Source organism: Ipomoea nil, unplaced genomic scaffold (assembly GCF_001879475.1).
Source record: "Ipomoea nil cultivar Tokyo-kokei standard unplaced genomic scaffold, Asagao_1.1 scaffold1617, whole genome shotgun sequence".
NCBI classification, from domain to species: Eukaryota; Viridiplantae; Streptophyta; class Magnoliopsida; order Solanales; family Convolvulaceae; genus Ipomoea; species Ipomoea nil.
Window position 1 is genome coordinate 1,099,186 of NW_017618045.1, and position 25,616 is coordinate 1,124,801.

The 25,616-nt window shown below is 32.5% G+C and overlaps 1 protein-coding gene and 1 long non-coding RNA gene across 2 annotated transcripts; one reads left to right on the forward strand and one right to left on the reverse strand.

Moving 5' to 3' along the window:
- The first annotated feature begins 427 nt into the window (after window positions 1–427).
- LOC109191066 lies at window positions 428–5,784 on the forward strand. Its single transcript, XR_002055868.1, has 2 exons — window positions 428–741; window positions 5,353–5,784. It is a non-coding gene; the product is annotated as an uncharacterized LOC109191066 (long non-coding RNA).
- Window positions 5,785–20,290: 14,506 nt separating this feature from the next.
- On the reverse strand, window positions 20,291–24,227 carry LOC109191092. Its single transcript, XM_019341663.1, has 2 exons — window positions 21,720–24,227; window positions 20,291–21,670 (listed from the first exon to the last, which is right to left on the reverse strand). Exons 1-2 carry the CDS (start codon window positions 24,225–24,227, stop codon window positions 20,291–20,293), a joined length of 3,888 nt encoding a protein of 1,295 aa, XP_019197208.1.
- Between the last annotated feature and the right edge of the window lie 1,389 nt (window positions 24,228–25,616).

Here is a 25,616-nt window from a genome sequence, read left to right on the forward strand (position 1 = left end):
TAAACTATTTTAAAATAAAAAATAAAAGTTTAAAATAAAGACGGTTCAAAATCGTGAACCGCATCCGGAACCGTCGGTTTACGGTTTAGGATCCAGTTTTTTTTTTTTAAATTCATAAATTTAATAAATCGAAATCCAAATATTGGGTTCTGATCTGAATCATAACCGGAAACTTTCAATTCGATTGCTATAGTGTCCGGTTCAGTTCGAACCGAACCGTGGTCATCCCTACGTATAAGCAATAATTTGTTGGAGAAAATAAATAAATAAAATGTTTACTTTAAAGGTATAAATGTCAATTTAATAATTAATATATGAGGGAGGAAATAGTCACTTTTAAAATAATTTAGGTGACTAATGTACTTAATGAATAATTCAAAAGAAAAAATGCTATAAATATACAACTTAGGGTAAAAAGTATCATTTTCCCCCACTTAGTCCGGTTCGATATCTGGGAAATGCATCCGATTTGGTTGAATTAAGGGTTCTGGTCTTAGCTGCGCATCATTTTCATTTCATAAACCCTAATCAACAAAACTTGGGATTTTACACTTTGCTGAACAAGATCGAAGCTCAGTATATATACACAGATATAGGTAATAGAGAATGGGAGTGGCGAGCAAGGCAGGGGATTGGGTATTCAGGGCTTTCACGGCGGGGCTAGGCGTCGCCACCGTTTACCTCGGCGCCACTTTCTCCGTCAACGTTTATCGTGGACTTAAATGGCACAACGCCCAAACGGTACCCATACCGAATCCCTTTCCTTTTATTTGATTTTTTTGCACTTTGGTTGCAACCCTAGATGTGAAGATTCAATTTAGTGCTTATTATATTTGAGATTAGTTATAATATGGTTGTTTGCTGTTAAAGAACACAGTTCGTCGTTGTAATTTGAGCTCGATGTCTCCTTCCTAATCAAAATTTCCCTATTTCTTGATCAGTTAGGTAGTTTCATTCGATTCCACTTGTTAGATTTTCTGCTTCTTTTGATTTTTTTGAAGAACACGGTAGCATTTATGGTTTTGTTAACAAGTTGTCCCAATTTGAGTTAATACCCAGAATGGTCCTCAACTATAATGGTTTTCGACTTTGGTGACCTAATGTAGTCCCAAACTTTTGTCCTCCGTTTGTTACTCTCTCCCATTTGGTGTGAAATAGAGAAACAACTTAGTAATTTCAATATTGGTACGACATGCGAAGTGCGAAATTCCTCTTTCTTTTACGAATTACTCCCAAACTTGCGAATATAAAATTTGATTCGCAAGTTTGGGAGTAATTTGTAAAAAAAACCAATATTGAGATTACTGAATTGTTCCTTTATTTTACACCAATTTGATTGAATAACAAACAGGGGACTAAATTGAGCAAAAATACAAAAGTCTGGGATTACATTAGGTCACCAAAGTCGTTTAGGACGAAATTGAGAAAAATCACTATAGTCCAGGATCATTTTGGGTATTAACTCTCCCAATTTGAAGCCCTCTGCACCTTTTTGGTGAATTTGGGAACTTTCCCATTTAAAGATTGGGGTGCTGAATAGTGCCTCCATGGACAATCTTAGCTAGGTTTTAGATAGGTTTATCATTTAGAGTTGCTTTTCTGTTCGGCTGTAGCTGTTCAACTTATACTTTTATAAATCATAAGTAGAAGCATTGGGTTTATCAAATTTGACTCAAAACATCGCCTTAATTGTAATAGCTGTCAAATGAATGTACCCAAGGTTGCCTTAATTGTAATAGCTGTCAAATGAATGTGCCAATTGTTGCCCTAATTGTAATAGCTGTCAAATGAATGTGCCCAAGGTTGTGTTGTGGGTTATTCATCATTTGAACAGACACCCAGTCTCTACCTAAAAACACTCTCATGATGCTTAAATCTTTCCTTCTGTACTACCTTGAGCCCTTGTAACATTCACCAAAGCTGAATATTCTTGAGGCATTGTAATATGGACCAAAACTAAATATTTAACTCAATTCTTTCCTAGATTATAAACTAACTTGAGTGAGGTATCTTAGTCCTTCTGGCCAGGGGCAAATCTTGCCCTTAATATTTTGAGGCCTTTTAGCATGGACCAAAACTAAATATTAAACTTGAATCTTTCCAAGGTTAGGAACAAATCCTTCTAGCTAGGTACAAAGCTTGCTCTCAATATTTGAGGGAATCAAACTAAAGCTGAAATCTACATGGAAGTTAATATAAATTGCATTACATTACATATATAGTCTAATTCTTATACAAATATAGATGAAATGTATTCTCAAATTGCATTCTAAATTGTTATTACAAACATCAGATTTTTCTAATTCAACCTCTAATGCTTATAATGATGATCCTCATATTTAAATTGAGCAAAGACACAGAAAAATTCCTATCCAATTCAGATCTTAGAATTTTGAAACAAAGATTCTGCTCCTAACTCATAATATGATTAAGATGTACTTGATTTATCTCTATTTTCACTTCCAATGTTCTTTTGTGATTTCTATAATCAGAACTTCAGATGCCCTTAAAAGTTTATTTTCACTTTTGATTTTTGATTTTTTTTTTTTTTTGAAAATTTTCTGCGGTGCTTCATTAGAAAAATGCTGAAATAATGTCTGGTGGGTGAGTATCCCAGTACATAGTATCAGGTTGCTGATAAGCCGTAGTGGCTAAAGCATGAGCTAAATAATTGTCCGATCTAGAAATATAATTAAAAGAACATGAGTGAAAATAAACGGCAATTTGCCTGCAGCTATCAATGGCATAGCCAACGTAAGAGCGAAACGCAGTGGTTGATGATGTAAGGTAGCGTTGTAGTGTCAAACAATCCGTGTAGATCTCAATATTCTGTTCACCTCGATCCTTTAGCCATGATAAAACTTCCTTACACGCCAAAGCCTCAGCCATAAGTGGTGACGTACAGGCCGGTAGCGGCGCGGTTAGTGCCGAGATATAGGCTCCATCTCCATCTAATAAAACGGCCCCTACAGTTGCATTCCCTGTCTCGTGTAGATATCCCGCATCGACCCTGCATCTTTTCACTGGCGGCACAGAGGATCCGGCGGCGTCGGCAGCACCGCGACCGGCGGTGGGACTCGCCTGGGCAGCGTGGCGGTTTTCTGTCGGCAGCGTAGCAGTGGCAGTGGCAGCCACGGCTGGGCGGGACTGAGTCCATGCGGTCTTGGCTGCCGCTGCGGCTCTGAGTAGGGACCCCGGGCGTGGTAAAAACGCCTCCCAAACTGCACCATTTCGAGCTTTCCAAATATTGTATAGAATTGATGCTGCATATAACATTCCATCAGAATCTAAAATATTTAGAAGTCCCCCAAACCAAACATGAAAAATATCCGTGACAATATTGGGGATTGTAAGGTTGGATTGATCCCAAATGTTTCTTGCAAAATCACACAAGACTAATGCATGCATTGTATTCTCATGTGATATCCCACACATAGCACAATATGGGTTCACCTCCACCCTCTTTAAAAGCAAGTTCGTAGTTGTAGGCAAAATATCACAAATAGCTCTCCAGAGGAACATTTTCCACTTTGGTGGAATTTTTAGTCTCCATAAAGCTAACCAATTAGTAAAGGGGCCTTGATTATTTTCATAATCTCCCACCAATCGTCTGTACCCGCTTTTCACAGAATATAATCCTCTCGGGTCCCCGTACCAATACCATGCATCATTATAATCCCGGGATACAGGTACTCTCATAATTCTCTCGACATCCGTAGGTTGAAATAAATCTGATAAAATTTCATTATCCCATGTACCAGTTTGTTGATCTATTAGCCCTACTACTCTGGCCTCTCGTAACTGTATAGGCATCTCTGTTTGTATCATAGGGTCCTGGTCATCCAGTAACCATGGATGGGTCCATATAGATGTAGTTTCCCCATTCCCAATTCTTCGTCTGACCCCACTACAAATTATGCTCTTTGATGCCATTATACTCCGCCAACAAAAACTGGGATTATTTCCTACCTGCGCATCAAAGAAAGTATCCCTGGGAAAATATCGGCTTTTGTAAACACGAGCTACTAAGGAATCAGGCTTAGTGAGCATTCGCCATGCCTGTTTCCCCAACATAGCTAGATTAAATGCACGTAGGTCCTTAAAACCCAATCCACCATACTTCTTAGGAACACATAGCTTGTCCCAAGCCTTCCAGTGAACTCGGTTGTCCGTCCCAGAACCCCACCAATATCTATTCATCGTTCTTTCTATAGCCGTGCATACTGATATAGGTAGCAAAAAAACACTCATTGAGAAGGTAGGCATAGATTGTGCCACACTTTTCAACAGTATTTCTTTCCCTGCCTGAGACAATAGCCTTTTATTCCACGACCCAATTCTTTGGCGTATTTTATCCTCATTGAATTTTGATTAATTGTTTGTCTTTACGTACATTATTGTGCAACTTTCTACTCGAAGTCTTTTTAATGTTCATTTTTGTGTTATTACCTGCCAGCAGTTTCTCAAAGATTACATTATTCTCCTACCTTTGATGCTATTTGGTATGAAAAGAAGGGGGTGTTTGGTAAATGGCTGTTAGCTGATTGGGTTAGTGGTTTGACTAGTTGATAGCATTAGCTGTTAGCTGATTACATACAAAATGACTTTCTCAAAAAGTTGATCGCGAGTAGCTTTTTTAATTTTAGCATTTTAAAGCAATAAGTTGTTACAAAAATGCTAATTAATCAAACACTCATATTGATTGTTTAACCAAGTCAAACAACTAATAGTGGTCAAATAAGCCAAAATTGGCTGATAGGCTAACTATTTTACCAAACAGGATTCTTTTTTGTTAATAAGTTTGGAGGGATAAGAACAGTGGAATTGCTAATTTGCAATCCATCTGCTTTTCTCCCAGCCTTCAATAACATCACTCCCCTCTTACTAACCAGTGTAATGACCAGCTCTTTCAATGTACTTGCACATGACCAGTTGACTAGTTTGGATACAAAATCATTAATTCATCGTCAGCTCGTAGTTCTTTGTAAGGCCTTTGCACAAACTCCAATGACCCTTCTAGTTACTACGTAATAATTTGCATGTTTTGACTGAGTCAATGGTTCTTTACTCTGAATGGGCTTCTTGTCTTTTACACTGTAAACTTTAAAACTTGTGTTTTGCATGGGGGGTGGGGGAATTGGACTATATTTGCAAAGGGATACAATACCACCCAAATATCTGGCAAATTGACAAATTTTCCCTGAATGTCATGCAACTTTGTATGGATTTTAAATCTCTCTATCAATTATGCCCATGCAATTTTGACAGTATTGCCCCTTCTGCTGTGAGTTACTATGTTGACAGTTTCAGATGTTTGAAATGCGTCTAATATATTATTTCCTCCAATTTCAGAAGATTGATAAGGAGTCACCTAACGACTCTCAGAATCAAGAAAATCAAGAATGATTGCTTGTGGTTCCCAAGTAGCAACATGATTTTTGTATTGATTTAATTTGGAGATGGAGATGGAGATATAAATTTTGAAGCATCTCTGAATTACATGAGATTGTGCAATAACCTCCTCCTAGCTGCTGCAGTTTCATTTGATGATTATTTTAAAATGTATCACTTTATTATGATATATCTTATGGGCTAAAAGTTGCTTTTCTGGAAGCTACTAAGTACGACTAAAAAAACTGGCTTGAAACACAGCAACGGTGTGAACCAGAAAGGTAGGAAGATATTGATTAGTCATCAAGCATTATTTGAATTATTTGATGTTTCTAAATTATTATGGAGTATGGTGCTTGAGCCATGTTGAAATCATGAGGATTTATGTTGCAACTTTTATTTGGGTTGGGGGTGCTTTGTGTTAGTTGCATACTTTTGTTCAACTTTGTTATGATATTTTATTCTACGATACCTATTATTACAAATTTTTGAAAAAAAAAAGGACATATTAATTGACCAAATTCAAGTCGATGAGTTGATCTTGAGCTTCGGTTTTTTATTCAACCGAGCTTTGAGCTTAGGACTATTCAAGCTTAACTCGACTTGGTTACCGTCCTAACTAAAGGTGTAAGATTGTAAGTGAGTCAAGTTCGGCTTGAAAAATATTCAAATTTTATTAGATTACTGTCAAGTAAAGTTTGAGCTTAATTAATGAATTGAGTCAAATTTGAGTATCTTATTATCTTAATATTAGAACAAATTCAATTATTAAAGGGGGTGTATTCAATTATGACTTTTATAGAGTTTTAAAGACTTTTAAAATGGTAGATTTTAATAAATTTTGATTGACTTTCAATAAAAAGTTTACAAACGTCATTGAAATTTTAAATTGAATACATCCTTACAAACTTTTAATAATTTTGATTCTTATTATTTATATATAATTTTCTTATTATATAATTCTTCACTCACATCAACATTCTCAACATTATTATTTTTATCCATAGTATGTTGGGACTTATATGCTAATTACTTATATATATATTATTAATAAACATAAAAAAAATATTTCTTTAGAAATTCATAATCTATCTATCTATATTCTATATATATATATATATATAAAAGTAAAATCCTCCTAACAAATTTTCCCCCCAAAATTTTTGTAGTAAAACTTATTTGGTAAGTAAATGTCAAATGGAAATTAAATAAATAAATAATAATAATAATAATAATAATAATAATAATAATAATAATAATAATAATAATAATAATAATGTTATTACCTTAAATAAATAAATTATTATACTTTCCCTTAAATAAATAAACTATTATACTTTCCTTTTGAATTAGTATTTTCTACCTATAAATACAAGAGCTTCTTCAATCAAAGAATCTCAGACTCATCTTTCTGCTTTCTTTTTGTATGAATTTTCTACATTTTTCTAACTATATTCTCACGTACTCCAATATGTTTTGCAGTTTGGACATCATGAATAGCTTCATCAACGATATCTTCTTGAAGCTCGCCCGAGAGGTGACTCGCTTGGCCCACTACAACAAGAAGCCGATAATCACTTCCCGCGAGATCCAGGCTGGCATGAGATTGGTTCTTCCTGGCGAATTGGTAAAGCACGTTGTCTCTCTAAAAACACTAAAGCAGTCACCATATTTACAAGCTCTTAGATGAAATCATTTAAATCTATGTTTCGTTTTTATATAATCTCAATTAGGGATTAATAGATGTAAAGTAACTTGGATTTGAGTTTAATTTCATATTATTCTTCCAAAAGGTTTAATTTCATATTATAAGTATTGTTATCTACCTTCAACTATCAGTGAATCGATTAGCATTCTCAAAAAATAAAATAAAATAAAATAAAAATTGAATGTCTATATCTACGTGCATTTAAGATGCAACATGTGTATGATTCATTAGGCTTTGAGGCAGGAGAACACATCTGGGTACATTGGTGGATCTGTATCTCATTGCAAAAAAATATCCATACAATTAATTAATTAATATAATTACAATTATCATTATTCTAATTCAAAAAAAAAACTAAAGAATTAATTGTAATAATAAAATTTGTTATTAATATTCTGTTACTAATTGACACAGAAATCACTAAAAGAAAAACGAAATTAATATTAAAAATGGACTCGAATTAAAAAAATATGTTTAATAAGTAAGTAACTAATTTGCTAGACAGAAAATTAGGGTAAAGGAAAAAGAAAATGATTATTAAACATTGTACCAGATTGTTTTTATGATTGAAAATGAATATTACAAACGTACCAGATTGTTTTTATGACCAGAAATAAAAATGAATTTTACACACGAGAATCTATTATTAATATTCTGTTATACTAATAGGCATGGGAATCATGCCAAATGAAAAAAGGATTTAATATTAAAAATTTATTGAAAATATAACACAGTTTTCCCAACGAAAAAAATTAGTAACCACCAAATGAAATATTAGGAAAAAATTATGAAGAAAAAAAGAAATGAAAACAAATATTAACTCTTTCTATGAATGAAAAAAGGAAATGAATATATCCATATTTCACTTAAAATATAATTAGTAATTATATTATTATAATTATACTAATTATTTATGAAGAAAAAAGGAAATGAATATGAAAGGAAAAAAATAAAATTTAGACACGAAAATCTATTATTAATATTTTGTTATACTAATAGACACAGGAATTACGCCAAATGAAAAAAAAAATTTAATATTAAAAATTTATTGAAAATATAACACCGCTTTCCCTACGAAAAAATTAGTAACCACCACGTGAAATATTAGAAAAAGTTATGAGGGAAAAAGAAATGAAAATGAATATTAACTCTTTCTATGAGTGAAAAAGGAAATGAATATATTCATATTTCACTTAAAATATAATCAGTAATTATATGATTATAATTATTATAATTATATTAATTATTTATGAAGGAAAAATGAAATGAATATATTAATAGTTTACTGGAAATATAATCAGTAATTATATTTTTTATAATTATATTACATTTTAATTACGTGGAAATGAATATTAATTATTTTTATGAACGAGAAAGGAAATGAATATTTCACAAAGAAATCTGTTATTAATATCATGTTACTAATTGACATGGAAATCAGGCCAATTAATCGACAATTATTAGAAAAATGAATAAAAATCAATATTACTTCTTTTTATGAAGGAAAAAAAAAGAAATATATATATATTTAAAAGGAAATGAAATATGAAGAAAAACGAATGAATATGTTTATATTTCACTAAAAATATAACACAGCTTTTGGCACAGAAATCATACCAAAAGAAAAAAGAAATTAATATTAAAAATGGACTCGAATTAAAAAAAAAAAAATATGTGCTTAATAAGTAAATAACTAATTTGCTACACAGAAAATTAGGGTAAAGGAAAAAGGAAATGATTATTAAACACGTACCAAATTGTTTTTGTGATTGAAAATGAATATTACAAATATACCATATTGTTTTTATGACTAGAAACTAGAAATAGGAATGAATTTTACACACGAAAATCTATTATTAATATTATGTTACTAATAGGCATGGGAATCATGCCAAATGAAAAAAGGATTTAATATTAAAAATTTATTGGAAATATAACACAATTTTCCCTAAAAAAAAAATTAGTAACCACCAAATGAAATATTAGGAAAAAATTATGAAGGAAAAAGAAATTGAAACAAATATTAACTCTTTCTATGAATGAAAAGGGAAATGAATATATCCATATTTCACTTAAAATATAATCAGTAATTATATTATTATAATTATATTAATTATTTATGAAGGAAAAAAGAAATGAATAAGAACAGAAAAAAATGAATTTTGCACACGAGAATCTATTATTAATATTTTGTTACTAATAGACACAGGAATCAGGCCAAATGAAAAAAAGATTTAATATTAAAAATTTATTGAAAATATAACACCGCTTTCCCTACGAAAAAATTAGTAACCACCACATGAAATATTAGGAAAAAATTATGAAGGAAAAAGAAATGAAAATGAATATTAACTCTTTCTATGAGTGAAAAAAGGAAATGAATATTACTCATAATGAATAAATATATGAATTATTATACATAGTAGCATGGAATTAATTCGTAGGACAATTATATTAGGTAATCTAATTAATAATTTACTTTTTAAATTATATTTCCTTTTTAATAATGAATATTTTCTTAAAGTATATACACAGATTATGCTTATCAATATAGAATTTACATTTTAAAATTTACATTTTTATTGATTTCTAAGTACAATTCTCTTAGTTATTATTATTCATATTTTTAGAATTAATAATATATATATAATACAATTTGGAATAAATCAACTTAATTATATGAATTTTTCTATAAATTTATCTAAATATGTACATGATTAGAGATTATATTAACCATACAAAATTTAAATTTAAATTTTGTATGTTGTGAAAATAGATACTTGACCAAATATATAAAAGTCCAACTATATTATTATATTGTACATTTTAACATTTTTTTATTTTTTATTTTAATTTTAAATTCATAAAAACAAAAAAGCAAAAAAAAAAAAAAAAAAAATCGTGCAACACACGGGTAAAACACTACATTTAAAAAAAATACAATTTCATAAATATCATAAATTAATTAGTACAATATCATTTATATTTATAACAATTAAAGAAAAAAATAAATAATTTCAAATATATGAACCAATGATTTCAAAATGAAATTAATATACAATTACAAATAAATATAGCATGATTAGATTTACTTTAATTAGTTTTAATTCCCTTAATGATATGACTTTTCTTTATCAGTTTTTTGTGAGAGACTAATGGAGTGTTTGAGTTGCTGGAAATTATTATTATTTTTTGAATACTTACTATTAAAAAAAATTAAAATATTTTTTTACCCCTCTCCCCTTCCCCCCAATAACATGTGTAAATCTTATATTTTTTAAAATTACAATTTGATAAATATTATAAATTAATTAGTAGAATATCATTTCTATTTATAAATTATAATAATTAAAAAAAAATTCATATATATGAACCAATGATTTCAAAATGAAATGAATATACAGTTACAAATAAATATAGCCTGATTTGATTTACTTTAATTAATTTTAATTTTCTTAATGAAATGGCTTTTCTTTTATCAGTTTTTTATGGGAGGCTAATGGAGTGTTTGGATTGCTATAAAATATTTTAAAATAAAAATTCATACTAATAAAAAATCATTTTAAAATATTTTTTTTAACCCCTCATAATATGTGTAAATCTTATATTTTTAAAAAATAAAATTTGGTAAATATCATAAATTAATTAGTACAATATCGACCAGGACTATGTTGTCCAATGGTACCCGGGTTGGACTTCCACTTGGAAGGTTGTGAGTTCGAGCCTCGGTGGAGGCGTTATTAGCTCTTTGTGTTTCAGTAGGTTGAGAAAGTATATGAATAGATACTACAATGTAATAGAGCTAGTAGCATTCAAAAAAAAAATTAGTACAATATCGTTTCTGTTTATAATAATTAAAGAAAAAATAAATAATTGAAATATGTGAACCAATTATATCACAATAAATCTTTCAAAATTTAAAACAAAAGAACGAAAATTAAAAATAGAACGAAAATATTTCAATAATAATATTCTACATCATCAAGTAAAAGTAAATTAAAAATGAAAAGATAATATTTCAATAATAATATTCTACATCATCAATAGTAAAGGCATATTTTAAACAATAGTAAAGGTAAATTAAAAATGAAACGGAAATATTTCAATAATAATATTCTACATCACCAATTAAAAATAAAACTGAAATTAGGTAAAAATACCATTGCATATGATATTCTAATTGATTAATTGACGGAAAATAAAAAAAATAATTGGTTGAAAATGAATATGATATTACTAATTGACTGATATTTTACGATGATATATTTTCACCCGAGTCACCCATTCTAATGGACTGAAGATGTTAGCTATAGACGATGACGGACAAGATTATGTTGCTACTACCAATATCGTCTACAATATGACGTTTTAATAATGTGTAAATACAATTGGTGATATTATTTTTTTTTTAATGACAAAATTGCTATATATCTACACAAAAAAAAAAAAAAATTAAAGCAATTTAGACAAAAAAAAAAAATAATATTTTTCATACAAATGAATTAGGATAGCAATTCATTCCTATAACTGAGTTGCTAAAGAATGAGCACGTTTGCCTAATTTATAAAAATACTAAACAATGATAAATAAAAGCTTCAAAGTTACAACACTGCATGCGTATATCTACACATTAGCTATTAATTTGAGCAATTATTTGTTTAAATTCAAGCAACGATAACATCAAAACATATAAACGATCCAAACTATATCTTCAATTGCACTATATAATATTTAATGTTCTAATTTAAATAATTATATATCAATCCAGATATTCTTAATATATTACAACAAATTCACGGGCGAAACCATATCTTTAATTGCACTATATAATATTTGAGTTATTACTGAAAAAATCAGTCTTTAATCACGGTTAATTATATGTTACTTTTTTCCGAATCACCCATCCTGATAGTCTGATAGTTTTAACTTTAGACGATGATGGATAAAATTCCGTTACTACTATCAATGTCGTCTAGCTATAAAGAGATTTTCAATAATGTATAATTTAAGCCATTGATATTATGTTTTTTTTACATACAAAAATGACAAAATTGCTATATAGCTGATCTACATAGAAAATATATCTTCCGTATAAATAATTTATATAACTGAGTTGCTAGACAACGAGCTAATTATCCCAATTAATACAAATTATAAACACTGATATATAAAATCTCTAAAGTTGCAACACCGAATGCGTATATCTACACGTTAGCTATTAATTGGGCAATTATTTATTCGAATTCAAGCATTGATAACACCAGAAAACATAATCGGTGCAACTCAATTCTTCAATTATATTATATAATATTCGATTTTATAATTTATACAATTGTATATCGATATAAATATTTTTAAAATTTTATAACAAATTCATTCCGTGCAACGCACGGGCGCAAATACTAGTAATATGGAATAATAAAATCTATATATCTATATCTATATCTATATCTATATCTATATCTATATCTATATATCTATATCTATATATATATAAAAGTAAAATCCTCCTAGCCAAGTTTTCCCCCCAAAACTTAGGGTCATTTAAGTAATATCAATATATTAATTAATTATGAAAAGAATATTATGGTAATATAAACTAATTAATTATGAAATATTCCTATAATATTGATTATGAAATGTTCTTCACCAACGTTCGTTGGTCACTAATTAATTATACCTATCATACTGCATAGTGCATATATTATATATAACTATGCATATATTATTATATATAAAATTACGATTATAAATATTGACTAATTAATTATAAAAAGAATATTATGGTAATATAAACTAATTAATTATGAATTATTTCTTTTAATTAACTTGCATTGTAAATTAATGTGCATACTGCATATAGTGCATATATTATGGAATATTCCTTTTAACACAACGCCAAAGTAAAATAAATAACAAAAATTATGCATAATGCATATATAAATTATACAGAATTTATATAAAACTAATCAACTGCTAATTTATATATATTTATATCTATATTCTATATATAATTAAAAGTAAAATCCTCTTAACCAAATTTCTCCCTCCTCCAAAATTTAGGGGCATTTCTGTAATATCCGTGTATATATAATTAGTCTATATATAATTCATACTATTACGTGTGAATATAACAAACATTATGGTAATATAAACTAATTAATTATGAAAAATATATATATTAGTGTAGTCCTTTTAATTAATTGTATGGAATATTCCGTCAGAATAACAAACATTATGGTAATATAATTATGGAAATTATATATTATTGTAGTCCTTTTAATTGTTGATGGTAATAGAAAATACTAGAACAATATAGACTAGAAGAATATTCCATACAATTGGCCTCTAACATTCCTTTTTAAATGTAGGAAAATATAGAAAATATTTAATTATGGTTAGATTAATATTCTACCTCACTGTGATAATAGCATAATATTATTATGGTTAGAAATCAATCTATTTATTCAGAGGGCTTAGATGCCTGAATGGATGTGTTGCGGTCGCCAAAATCACGGACGATGTAAGGGAGCAGTGCCATGGCGGAGAAAGCGTACGCGGAGGAGGCGAGCCAATAGGCAGAGCGAAGTTTTGGCATTTCCGGCGGAGTCAACACTGCGGAAGCAATCTTGACGTTGTCGGTGCGGAAGGTTTTGGGTTTTTTTTTTTTTTAATTTTTTTTTCTGCAAATCTAAAGTTGGCATTGCTTTGGATCAAATTAGTAGTTATTTTTATGGCGTTAGTGGAAGAAGATTCAGTGATAGATGACTGCAGCAGTTCACGCCAGAGGGCAGTGGTTGAAGTTTGTAGGGATGACAACTCAATGAGAGTGCGGATCATAAATATATGTGTATTAGTTTTTTTTTTTTTTTTCATGTCTATATTCACTACCATTTTTAAGATTCATATTTATATTTATATTCATATTAATACTGTATTTTCTTTCCTGCATAATTTTAGGCTTAGTTTGTTGATGTATTAATAACACTGTTCAATCTCTCTGAATAAGGATTATTCCTTTGTTGTGTAGTACCATAGAGAATTACTACCCTATTTGATCCATTTTGAAGGCGAAAAAAGGTATTTATCTTTTATCCTAGAATCTAATTTTATGTTGTTTTTTAACTTTATTTTTTGTTTGGATGTTTGTCTCTATCTCTTTTGTCAACCTTGAAGGGTTTCAACCATGACCGCCAATCATTGTAGATGTAAACTTGCAGGATGACTTTTTTCAAATTTAGAGGTGATAGTAATTCCTTGGACAACTTTGATTGTATTACAGAATCTTGACTTGGTGGATACAAAAATCAATAATGCAAAATGAAGAATCTGGATGTTTTTAATTATTTTTTTTATTTTAATACTTTCTATTAAAAGTTTATTATTTTAGTTAATTACACATTTTAAATATCAAATCGAAATAGGGTAGTTACTCATTTTAAATATTGTAGTTAATTGAATTTAAATCTCCTCTACAATATACCTAAATTGAATATATTTCATATGTATATGATTTAAATTTGTTTTGCCTTGGTAGTTAATTACTATACAATCATGTAAATGAAAATCAAAAGTTTCATATTTAGTTCTTATTAATATACATGCAATTGCATATATTGAAAAAGTAGTATATAAATTTAATAAAGTATATTGTATTGGTAGTTTTATTAAAAAAAATGTAATATTTCACAACTATTTCAGGTAAACACTATAGCAAGTTGTTTGTATATTATATTTATTAATTACTTTATTTTTATTTTGTGAAAATATTTCATGAATAAAAATTGAATTGTAGATGCATCATATCCAATTCTTTATCATAATATTCTTTTTAATTTTATTGTGATGAAGATTGTATTTATGAGTTTAGACATGGGATGAATTAACAACTATCATATTCTTTTTAATTTTATTGTGATGAAGATTATACAGATGAGTCATGAGTTTAGACATTGGACAAATTAACATGGATGTTAGTAAAGGATGTGGCAACACCTAACTTGCGCAATTAATATATACATACATTAATTAGTCTTGGTGTAATCGGAATTACTGATAAATGAGAATATATATTTTCTTTTGTAGTTTAACTACTAATGTAGTTTACTAAGATGTTTGTAATAATTTTTTATTTTAATACGGTGTATTACAAGTTTATTATTTTAGCTAATTATTCATTTTAAATATCAAATCTTATTTAATTGATAGTATGTTTTTGAAAATCAATAAAATAATAGTATGTGTTTTTTCAATTGTAATATCTCAATGTTTCCTATATAGTTATTACATAACAAAACTTTAAAATGCATAAAGGTTACATATCGTATTTACACATGAAACTTATTTACACTAATAGTTGATAGTATTATAAAATCACTTCAACATAGAAATATTAAAAAAATTGTTATTAATAATTAACTAATTAATATGTATTAAAAAGAATCATTGACTGAGAATAAAAATGGTATAAAAAGTAGATCAAATTTAAAAGTAAATGATAATTAATACTTGATTAAAAATGGCACAGAATATATTACTGGAAATAATATATATATATAAAAGTTATTAATAATTAACTAATTAATATGTATTAAAAAAATCATTGATTGAGAATAAAAATGGCATGCAAATTATACCAATTGAAAAAGGAAACGATAATTAATATTTGATTAAAAATGACATTGAATATATAAATTCTGAATATATATCGGTAATTATATTAATAATTATAATATAAATTAATTGATATGTAATAAAAAAATATTTGACTGAGAATAAAAATGACATGAAAATTAGACCAATTGAAAAATGAAATGATTATTAATACTTGATTAAATATTAAAAATGATCTCAAATTGACTCAAATGAAAAAGAAAATGGTCAGACCGTCCAAACAATAATATAACTAAACTGGAAAAAGAATTTGTTAATTGGGAAAATACTTGACTGAGATTGAAGATAGCACGAAATGTATAAATTGTGGTATAATATTTTAAGAAAAAAGGATCCTCATATTAACCATGTCAAAAAGGAAATGGATTAACTATAGTATATGTAAATTCGAAAAACTATATGTTATTAAAAACTTATTGGAAATATTAAAAAATTATTATTATTAATTAACTAATTAATAGTATTAAAAAAATTATTGTCTGAGAATAAAAAATGACATGCATATTAGGCCAATTGAAAAAAAAATGATAATTAATACTTGATTAAAAATGACATGGAACCCTTCTAAATATATAACGACAATTATATTAATAATTATAGTATAAATTAATTGATATGTATTAAAAAAAATATTTGATTGAGAATACAAATGACATGAAAATTAGGCTAATTAAAAAAGAAAATGATTATTAATACTTTCTCAACCTAATGAAGCACACAGAGTCAACAACGCATCCACTAAGAAAATTAGCCTAATTGTGTGCTACATTAGGCTAATAAGAATATTAATTAATTCGAAAAAAAAAAGTAATAAAGAGATAAAAGGTAAAATAAAAAATAAAAAATCATCAATTTCACTGTATAGATCTATATAGTGAAATTGATGATTTTTTTTACCTTTTATCTTCAAATCGAGCAAAATCAAATTTCAAATCGAAGCAGGTCAAGACGCGAACTTTAATTTAAAAAAATTAAATATATACATTTTTTTTTTGAAAGCAACATATACATTTAGAAATGGTAAATGATTATTAATAATTGACTCTGTGTGCTTCAGGTGTGGCGGGGTCTTCCCGTGCAGGGGTGTGGCATAGTTTCAGAATACACCAACAGTGTAAGGGAAACACACAATAATGAAATAAAAAAATACACCAAAAAAATACACTATATAACTCACAATCCCTAATGGTGTATTTTCAAATACTGTATGGTGCTTTTACTCACACCTAATGGTGTGTTTTTTGGTGATGCGAACCTAATTTCTGTGTGTTTTGTGGTGCATTTCCTAACATTGATGTTGTATATTTTCGTTACTATTTGTGAAGCTGCACTGCCGCACGGGAAGACCCCGCCGCACCTGAACTCGACTACACACACACACGTAGAGTTAGTATTTTAATTTTTAAAACTATGACTTATATTTTAAATTTTTTATTATTAAAATTTTGAATTATTTAACATTTTGACTAGGAATTGACGGAGAATGGAGAATCCCCGTCCCCACCTAATTCTTCGCGGAGACGAATATTTTCAATTCCCCACCGGGAACGGGGGCGGGATGGGAAGGGGAACGGGGTCGCAGGGACGGGGATGAGGAGTATACTCCCCGCCCGCCTCGCCCCGTTGCCATCCCAAAATATGTACTTAAAATGGAAAATGGTTACCAAATTCTAAGAATAAGTAACCATAATAATTGTGAGAATAATGGAAACAAATTTTGCGTAATAAATGGGAAAACTCTTTTGAAATTTTGTGTAATTTTATAAGAAAATAATAATTTATTAATTATTATTTACACCAATCTATACTATAAATAAACAACAAATTATCCTCTTCAAATTTTCCGCCTAAACTAATAAAGAATATTAATTAATTCGTAAAAAAATTAATAAAGCTTAATCGGTAACAAAATTTTATATGGAAATTAACTAATATATCTAATGAATTGTTACCCCAAATTAAAGTCAATATGTACTTGAAAATGAAAAATAGTTAACAAATTATGTGAATAATTAAACCATTGTAATTGTGAGAAGTATAGAATGCTAGAAGAGTCGCACCTAGAAGGACAAGCGATCATCTCACCGACTTTAGATGGTGTTGATCAAATTAATCAGTATATGTGTGACATGAACACTGCAAAAGGTCGAATGTATTTAAACTGTGACTCTTTGTGTAAGGCAGAATCATATAGATGGTGATAATCTCTCACAAGTACACACTCCTGAATTTTTAAATAGATTGAGATTGTCTGGACTTCCTAATCATTCATTGGCAATAAAGGTTGGTGCACCTATTATGTTACTGCGAAACATAGACCACTCTCTTGGTCTTTACAACGGTACACGCCTCATCGTTGCAAGATTGGCGGATCATATTGTCGAAGCAAGAATAGTTAATGGAACGCAGCAAGGAAACAAAGTTCTTATACAACGAATGTCTCTCACCCCTTCTGATACGAGATTGCCGTTCAAGTTCCAGCGTAAACAATTCCCGTTGATGCTAGCATATGCAATGACTATCAACAAAAGTCAGGGTCAAACACTAACTCACGTTGGCTTATTGTTGAAAAAATCAGTCTTTAATCATGGTCAATTGTACGTGGCTTTTTCCCGAGTCACTCATCCTTATGGCCTAAAGGTTTTAGCTCTAGACGATGATGGACAAACTTCTGTTACTACTACGTACTAATGTCGTCTACAAAGAGGTTTTCAACAACGTCTAATTCAAAACAGTTATATTATGTATTCTTCTTGCAAAAATATAACAAAATTGTTACATATTACGTATATATTCCGTTACAAAAATTTCTATAGCTAAATTACTACACATAAAGATAATGAGACCAATTAATTCAATTTTGAAACATTCATACAAACCTTAATTTAACGTTAAAATTTACACTATCGAATATGAAGCAAATTACAATTCATATATTATAACGAATACATTCCGTGCATCGCACTATATAATATTTGATGTTCTAATTTAAATAATTATATATCGATCCAAATATTCTTAATATATTACAACAAATCTATTTCGTGCATCGCACGGGCGCAAATACTAGTTTATAATAAAAGAATTGATCAAATAAAATATTTAAAAATATAATTACAAGTTGCATAAAATTAAAAAAAAAATCAATATAAACAAGCAATAATGAAGTAAAAATAATATTATTTCAATTTTTATACGAAGATTGTAAAGTTTAGGAGAGAGAGAAAAATTTGTAATGTTTAGGTATGAGGAAAATATAGGATAATGAAGAAAAAAATAATTTAATTAAATTTAGATAGGTTTATAAAGTTTAAATAGGGAGAAAAATAGAGTTTAAATAGAGATAGAAAACATTCAAAGTTGTTAGAAAGAAAATTTTGAAATCTTGGGGTTGATGGTTGGATTTCAACTCTTTATATTTGAGAAGGAAAAGTCTACAAAAGTCTTAAAATTAAAAAGTCTACAAAAGTTCATAACGTTTTGAATACCGCATGGCTTTTAAAGACTCTAAAAGTCTTAATTGAATACCACACTACTTTTAAAGACTCTTTAAAAATCTTGATTGAATACCGCATGACTTTTAAAGACTCTGTAAAAGTTTGAATTGAATACCCCCAAACTTTTAAAGTTTATAAAAGTCTTTAAAACTCTATGAAAGTCATGATTGAATACACCCCCCTAAGAGTTTTTTCCCTCAAATTTTGAGATGCTATGTCGGAGAGATGTCTAGGGGGAAAAGGATTTATAAAAAAAAATACAAAAAAAATAAATAAATTTGTTTTTAGGCCTTTTATGCGCCCAGTGCGCGTTCTTTGGGTGTGCCAAGTGCGTCTGTAGCGTCACTTTCTTATTTTTTTCCTTGACAGTAGAACCCACAAAAAACTAAATATCTAATATCTTCTCGAGTTATCCCTTCTTGCCAGTTTAAAAAAAAAAAACACAAATATATAAAAAATATTTATATAAGAGAAAATGGCATATTTAGTCCCTGAGTTATACCCATATTAACGATTCGGTCTCTAAGTTATGATCCTATCTATTTGTTATCTCTCAGTTATAAGCGAAGTGGTGCATTTGGTCCCAACGTTAGGTTTCCATCTTATTGAAATGGTAAAATATGAAATTCACATCTTATTATCTTTCTTATATTGAAACCACTTTTCGCAACATTATGTTCCCCTTCCTAGCATCTTGTTTCAAGGTTCTTCAATTTCGAAAGTATTTCAATAACTCTTGTATAACTTGTTAGGAACATGAGTCTCGTATAAGTAACTTGAAACTCAGTACAAACAAGGAAACACTCGATAATTGTCTTCAAGCACGTGAAATACATTATCATAAAAGTTTTTGATTCCCTTAGAGCATCCTTATATGTGGTTATTTGGGAGATTATGGCAGAGAATTCACTGACAAATTGAAGAGAGAATGTAGGAGTGAGAGAGATTGTGTTCATTTGCAATGTTTAGGTTCTTGGAACAGTAACATTTTTTTTTTTTTGAAAGATAACCAAACTTTTCATTAATAATAAGTATTGCTTTTACATAACGGACCAGCTAAAAACCGCGGGATATAATCAAAATATTCAACTCTTTCCTCCCCCGTATGGCCAAGCGCTTTCTTTGCAATAAAATCTGCTACTGTGTTAGCCTTCCGGCTCACATACCGAAATTTAAGCATCGGCATTTGATCTAGCAAGTCACGAATTTCTTCAATAATGGCCCCAAAAGGTGATAAATCGACCCCTCCCGTGACTGCTCGTGTGATAACCTGGGCATCCGTTTCTAGGATGACTCTCGGCCACCCTTTCCCTTTGATCCAGCTAAGTGCCTCCCTAGCTCCCATGGCCTCAACTTCATGCACCCTATACAGACCCTCTTTGGCGAACAAAACCATCTCCAGCACTGCACCATCCCAATCAAAAACGGTCCATCCAAAGCCCATGCGGCGACCCCTTTGATCCATTGTGACATCTATATTGACCCTTATCTCCCCATAACCCAAATCCGCATTTTGTGTCTCGTGATGATCAAGCGCTGGATAGCATGCATGTACCTCCCCATTCTCACGAGCCTGCCTCCAATTTTCAGCATATAGTAGTGCTTGTCGAACAACATCACCTGGGTCCGAGTGTTTCTGCCTCCAAACATTTGCATTCCGGGCTCCCCAAATCGCCCACGCCACCATCATTAATTTCTCCCGCATCTCAGCTGAAGGAATGGTCCACATCTCCTCAAGCCAAACATTAATAGAATCAACATAAGATAGAATCCAATTGGCATTGAGCATGAGCCAACATTTATGAGCATATTCGCAGTTGATAAAAAGATGAACAACACTCTCATTTGCCTTTCCACACATTACACACACAGGATCACAAGGTACATGTTTAATTAAAAGAGCATCCTTTGTAGGTAGGCGCTTAGTGCAAAGATTCCAAAAGAAGCACTTAACTTTTGGTGGCACTCTCAAATTCCACATCCCTCTCCAAACCACCCCCTCCCCATTTACCTCACCCCCCACAGCCAACCTGTACCCACTCCCTACCGAGTACACCCCCTTATCATCCCCACTCCAAAACAGTACATCCCGCCTCATCCCATAAGGAATAGGAACACTCAAGATTTGGTTCACATCCCTCTCACAAAAAATATCTCTTAAAACCCCCACGTCCCAAGATTTTGAATTAACACAAAAGAGAGAGCTAACATTTGGGTTGCCTAAATACTCTTGAGCCGGAGTGGTAATATAAGGGTTATTTGTATCGGGTAGCCAAGGATCCCCCTCACACTCTAGTTCGCTCACCATCCCCAATCCTCCATCGAACCCCTCGCTGCAGCATATTCTGTGTTTCCCGAATGCTAGACCACACGAAAGACGAATTAGACCCTTTCTTTGCATCTAGGAAAGAACACTTGGGAAAATATCTTGCTTTAAAAACTCTTGATACCAAGGCATCGGGTTTAGTCATAAAGTTCCACCCCTGCTTACCTAGCATAGCAAGATTCATCTCTCGCACTCTCCGAAAGCCCATCCCTCCAAACTTTTTTGGTACACACAAATCACCCCATCGACTCCACCTTATTCCCCCTCGTTCCCGTCTCTCACATCCCCACCAAAAAGAATTCATAAGTCTCTCAATTTCTTCACTCAAACCCATAGGGAGAAGGAAAACATTCATTGCATAGTTTGGAATACTCTGAAGGACTGTTTTCAAGAGAACCTCCCTTCCGCCCCTAGATAGAAACCTGTTCCCCCACTGCATAACCCTCGCTCTCACTTTATCCCGTATAAACCCCAAAATATCCCTCTTTCTCTTCCCAATATAACCCGGCAGCCCCAAATACTTCCCATGACCCTGCTGTTCATGCACCCCTAAGGTATCACAAACAGCCTCCTTATCCTCCCAATGCACATTCCTGCCAAACACCATTGACGTCTTCCCCAGATTTACTTCTTGCCCACTTGCCCGCCCATACTCCCTCAACACATCACGAATAATCTCAGCCTCAAAATTATTTGCCCGAAAGAAGAAAAGGCAGTCATCAGCGAAAAAAAGGTGTGAAATAGTTAGAGCTCCCCTTGCCACCCTCAACTCGTGCAAAACCCCTTCCCCCTCACGTACCCTCAACATAGCACTCAGACACTCCGCCACAAGGATAAACAGACAAGGTGATAACGGATCCCCTTGCCGTAAACCCCTCCCAGGTACCACCGGACCCCACTCCTTCCCCTCCACCAACACCGAGTAACGCACAGTAGAGATACACTCCCTCATCAACCTAACCCAATGATCAGTGAACCCCATTTTTGACATAGCTTTACACAGAAAACCCCACTCCACCCTATCATAGGCTTTGCTCATATCCACATTTAACGCCCCATAACCACCCCGGTTCCCTGGTTGACGTTTCAAGCAATGTGCAGACTCAAAGGCAATTAAAACATTATCCACTATAGACCTCCCTGGAACAAAGGCACTCTGGGCAGGATCTATAATGGAGTTCAACAACACACGCAGCCTATTAGCCAACACTTTCGCAACTATGCGGTACACCACATTACATAACGAGATAGGACAGAAATCAGACATTGACTCAGGGGATTTGCATTTCGGGATTAAAACAATGTGCGTGTCATTTATATGGTCTGGGAGCATCCCAGTAAACATAAAAAGACGGCAAAAAGAGACTACCTCAGGACCAACAATGTCCCAGTAGGTCTGGAAGAAAGCCGGTGACAGTCCATCCGGGCCTGGGGATTTATCCGGGTGCATCGCAAACAGCGCGTCCTTGACCTCCTCGACAGTAACTTCCCGTATTAACATGGCATTTTGATCCCCATTTATTCTACTATCCACACACTCCAAAACCGGCCCTGCCTCCCCTTCGGCCGACGAGAAAAGGTTGGCAAAATAATCCACCATTATATCACCCATCCTCTGCTCATCCTCCGTAAAATCCCCATTCACATCCCGCAGCCCCCGAATCCGGTTTCTCCTACGCCTTCTGTTAACCGAATGGTGAAAGAATCTGGAATTACTATCCCCTCCCTTATACCACATCTCTTTCGCTCTCTGTCTCCACCTATCACTCTGATTTCGTAGCGCTGCCATATACTTCCTTTGACACTCCCCAAATTTGCGAACACTCTCATTGTCCCCTTTCCCCCTTAACCTCCCCATTTCCCCTTGGCAGAATCGTATACTCTCCACCTCCCCCCTATTCTGATTTCTTCCCCAAGTCCACACGCCTCTTCCACACTCACTCAGGCGCACCCCAATATCACACTCCCCCAACCGAGACCACTCTCGCTTCACCACTTCCCTACACCCCGGATCTCTTCCCCAGCTATTTTCAAACCGAGGCCGACGCTTAAAAGTTTCCATATGAACTGCTTCCATTGCCAGGAAAATTGGTAAATGGTCGCTCGTTGTGCCCTCCAAAGACCAAGCTTTAGCCTTCGGGAAATTATCACGCCACGTCCCCGAGACCAGAATGCGATCCAGTTTCTCCCTCACCCATTCACTCGTCCCCCGCCCCTTCTCCCAGGTGAATTGACAACCTTCAAACCCAAAATTCGAAAGCCCACTCTCCCGAATTGCCTCCCCAAAACCCCGCATCAGCCATCTAGGGTGTGGTACTCTACCCTCCTTCTCACCACTCCATAAGAGATCATTGCAATCCCCCATCAAGACCCAAGGAAGAGTATTTATAGAAGATAGATACCTTAGAAGATTCCAACATTCTCGCCGTTTACTCCGATCAGCAGCGCCGTAGAACCCCGTGAACCGCCACGAAGAGACGCCCCCATCGCCCTTCACTTCGCTATCTATATAATGATTCGAGTATCCCCGCACCTCCATATCCACACCGGCATTCCATAGCAACGCCAGCCCCCCACTTCGTTTGTCCGCATCAACACCGAAACAGCTATCAAATTTCAACGCCACACGCATTGTCTCTAAACATCTGGCATTACACAAAGTCTCACATAGGAAAATAATATCAGGCTTCTTTTGATGAACCAAGCCCAACAAGAATTGAATTGCCAATGGATTTCCCAGCCCACGGCAATTCCAGCTTAAGATATTCATTGGGCCGGGTGGGCCCGACTTCCAGGGCCCACCTCACAAGATAAAGAGTCTTGCTGCTCATAAACCATTGGACTAGCCCAATTGTTTAATAATCCCTCCTCATTTAGCTCCCTCCTACGACGTTTAACTTCTGTTACAATCACTCCCTCACTATCCTCTCCCCCATTTAATGCCCCATTTATGTCCAGCTCACACCTCACTCCCACAGTCCCACTTCCCCCTTTCACACCCTCTCTCACTACCGCCCTTATTGCTTCCTCATTTCCCTGTAACGGTGGCCTCACCATTTCCCCCCTGCATTAACTCCCCATCAATTCCTACCGTTACGCTGGCCATGTTCACCCCCACCGGATTACCCGTCGCCGCCTCATCATCTAAAACCAGCCACTGGTTAACCGGCGCCGCTAAACTCTTCCGGCCGCCAGTTCTCATCCACACCCCAAACGGCTTCTCCCTACTCACCAGAGGTTTATCAGCGCTCACCGGACAAAACTTATCGGAATGCCCAATGACACCACACTCGAAACAGAACGAGGGTAGACGTTCATAACGTAGCTCAAGCCAAAACCATTCTCCTCCCGGCTTCTTCATTTCCATCTTTGGCTTCAAAGGCCGTGTAACATTTATCCTTGTTCGAACGCACATAAAAGACCGCTCTCCTCCATCAAAATTTCTCTTATCAGCTTGCTCAAATTCCCCCACATGGTTACCAACACTCCGGGCTACTCTCTCAGACATGAACCCCGATGGCAGATTGTGCTTGGAACAGTAACATGGTGGGCCAAACTGGAAAAAATTTGAAGACTGTGTGTGTTTGGTGCCAGGGGCGGAGGCAAAGGTATGCCAAGAGGGCCTTGGCCCCCCCCCCCCCCCTCCCCCCCCAATTTTTTTTTAAATATTAAATATAATATTAATTTTTTTAAAAAAATATTATATAGAATATTAAAATTTTGTTGTTGTCTCCAATTTCAAATTATGTATTCACTATATATATTGTTGACTCACATTCAAATTATTAAACCTCATTTAACCTATCTACTAGTTTCTCTCTCTAGAACCATACATATATGCAGTATATACGCTATAACAAGATAATTTGTCATTAAAATTTATGCATATTTTTCAAGTTAATTTCGGTTTTTGTTTTTGTTTTTGTTTTTGTTTTTTTTGTTTTGTTTTTGTTTCTAGCTAACTACATGTTTGGTTAATTTTTGTTTCATATTCTATTGTTTATTTTAAATAGTGGTTTTG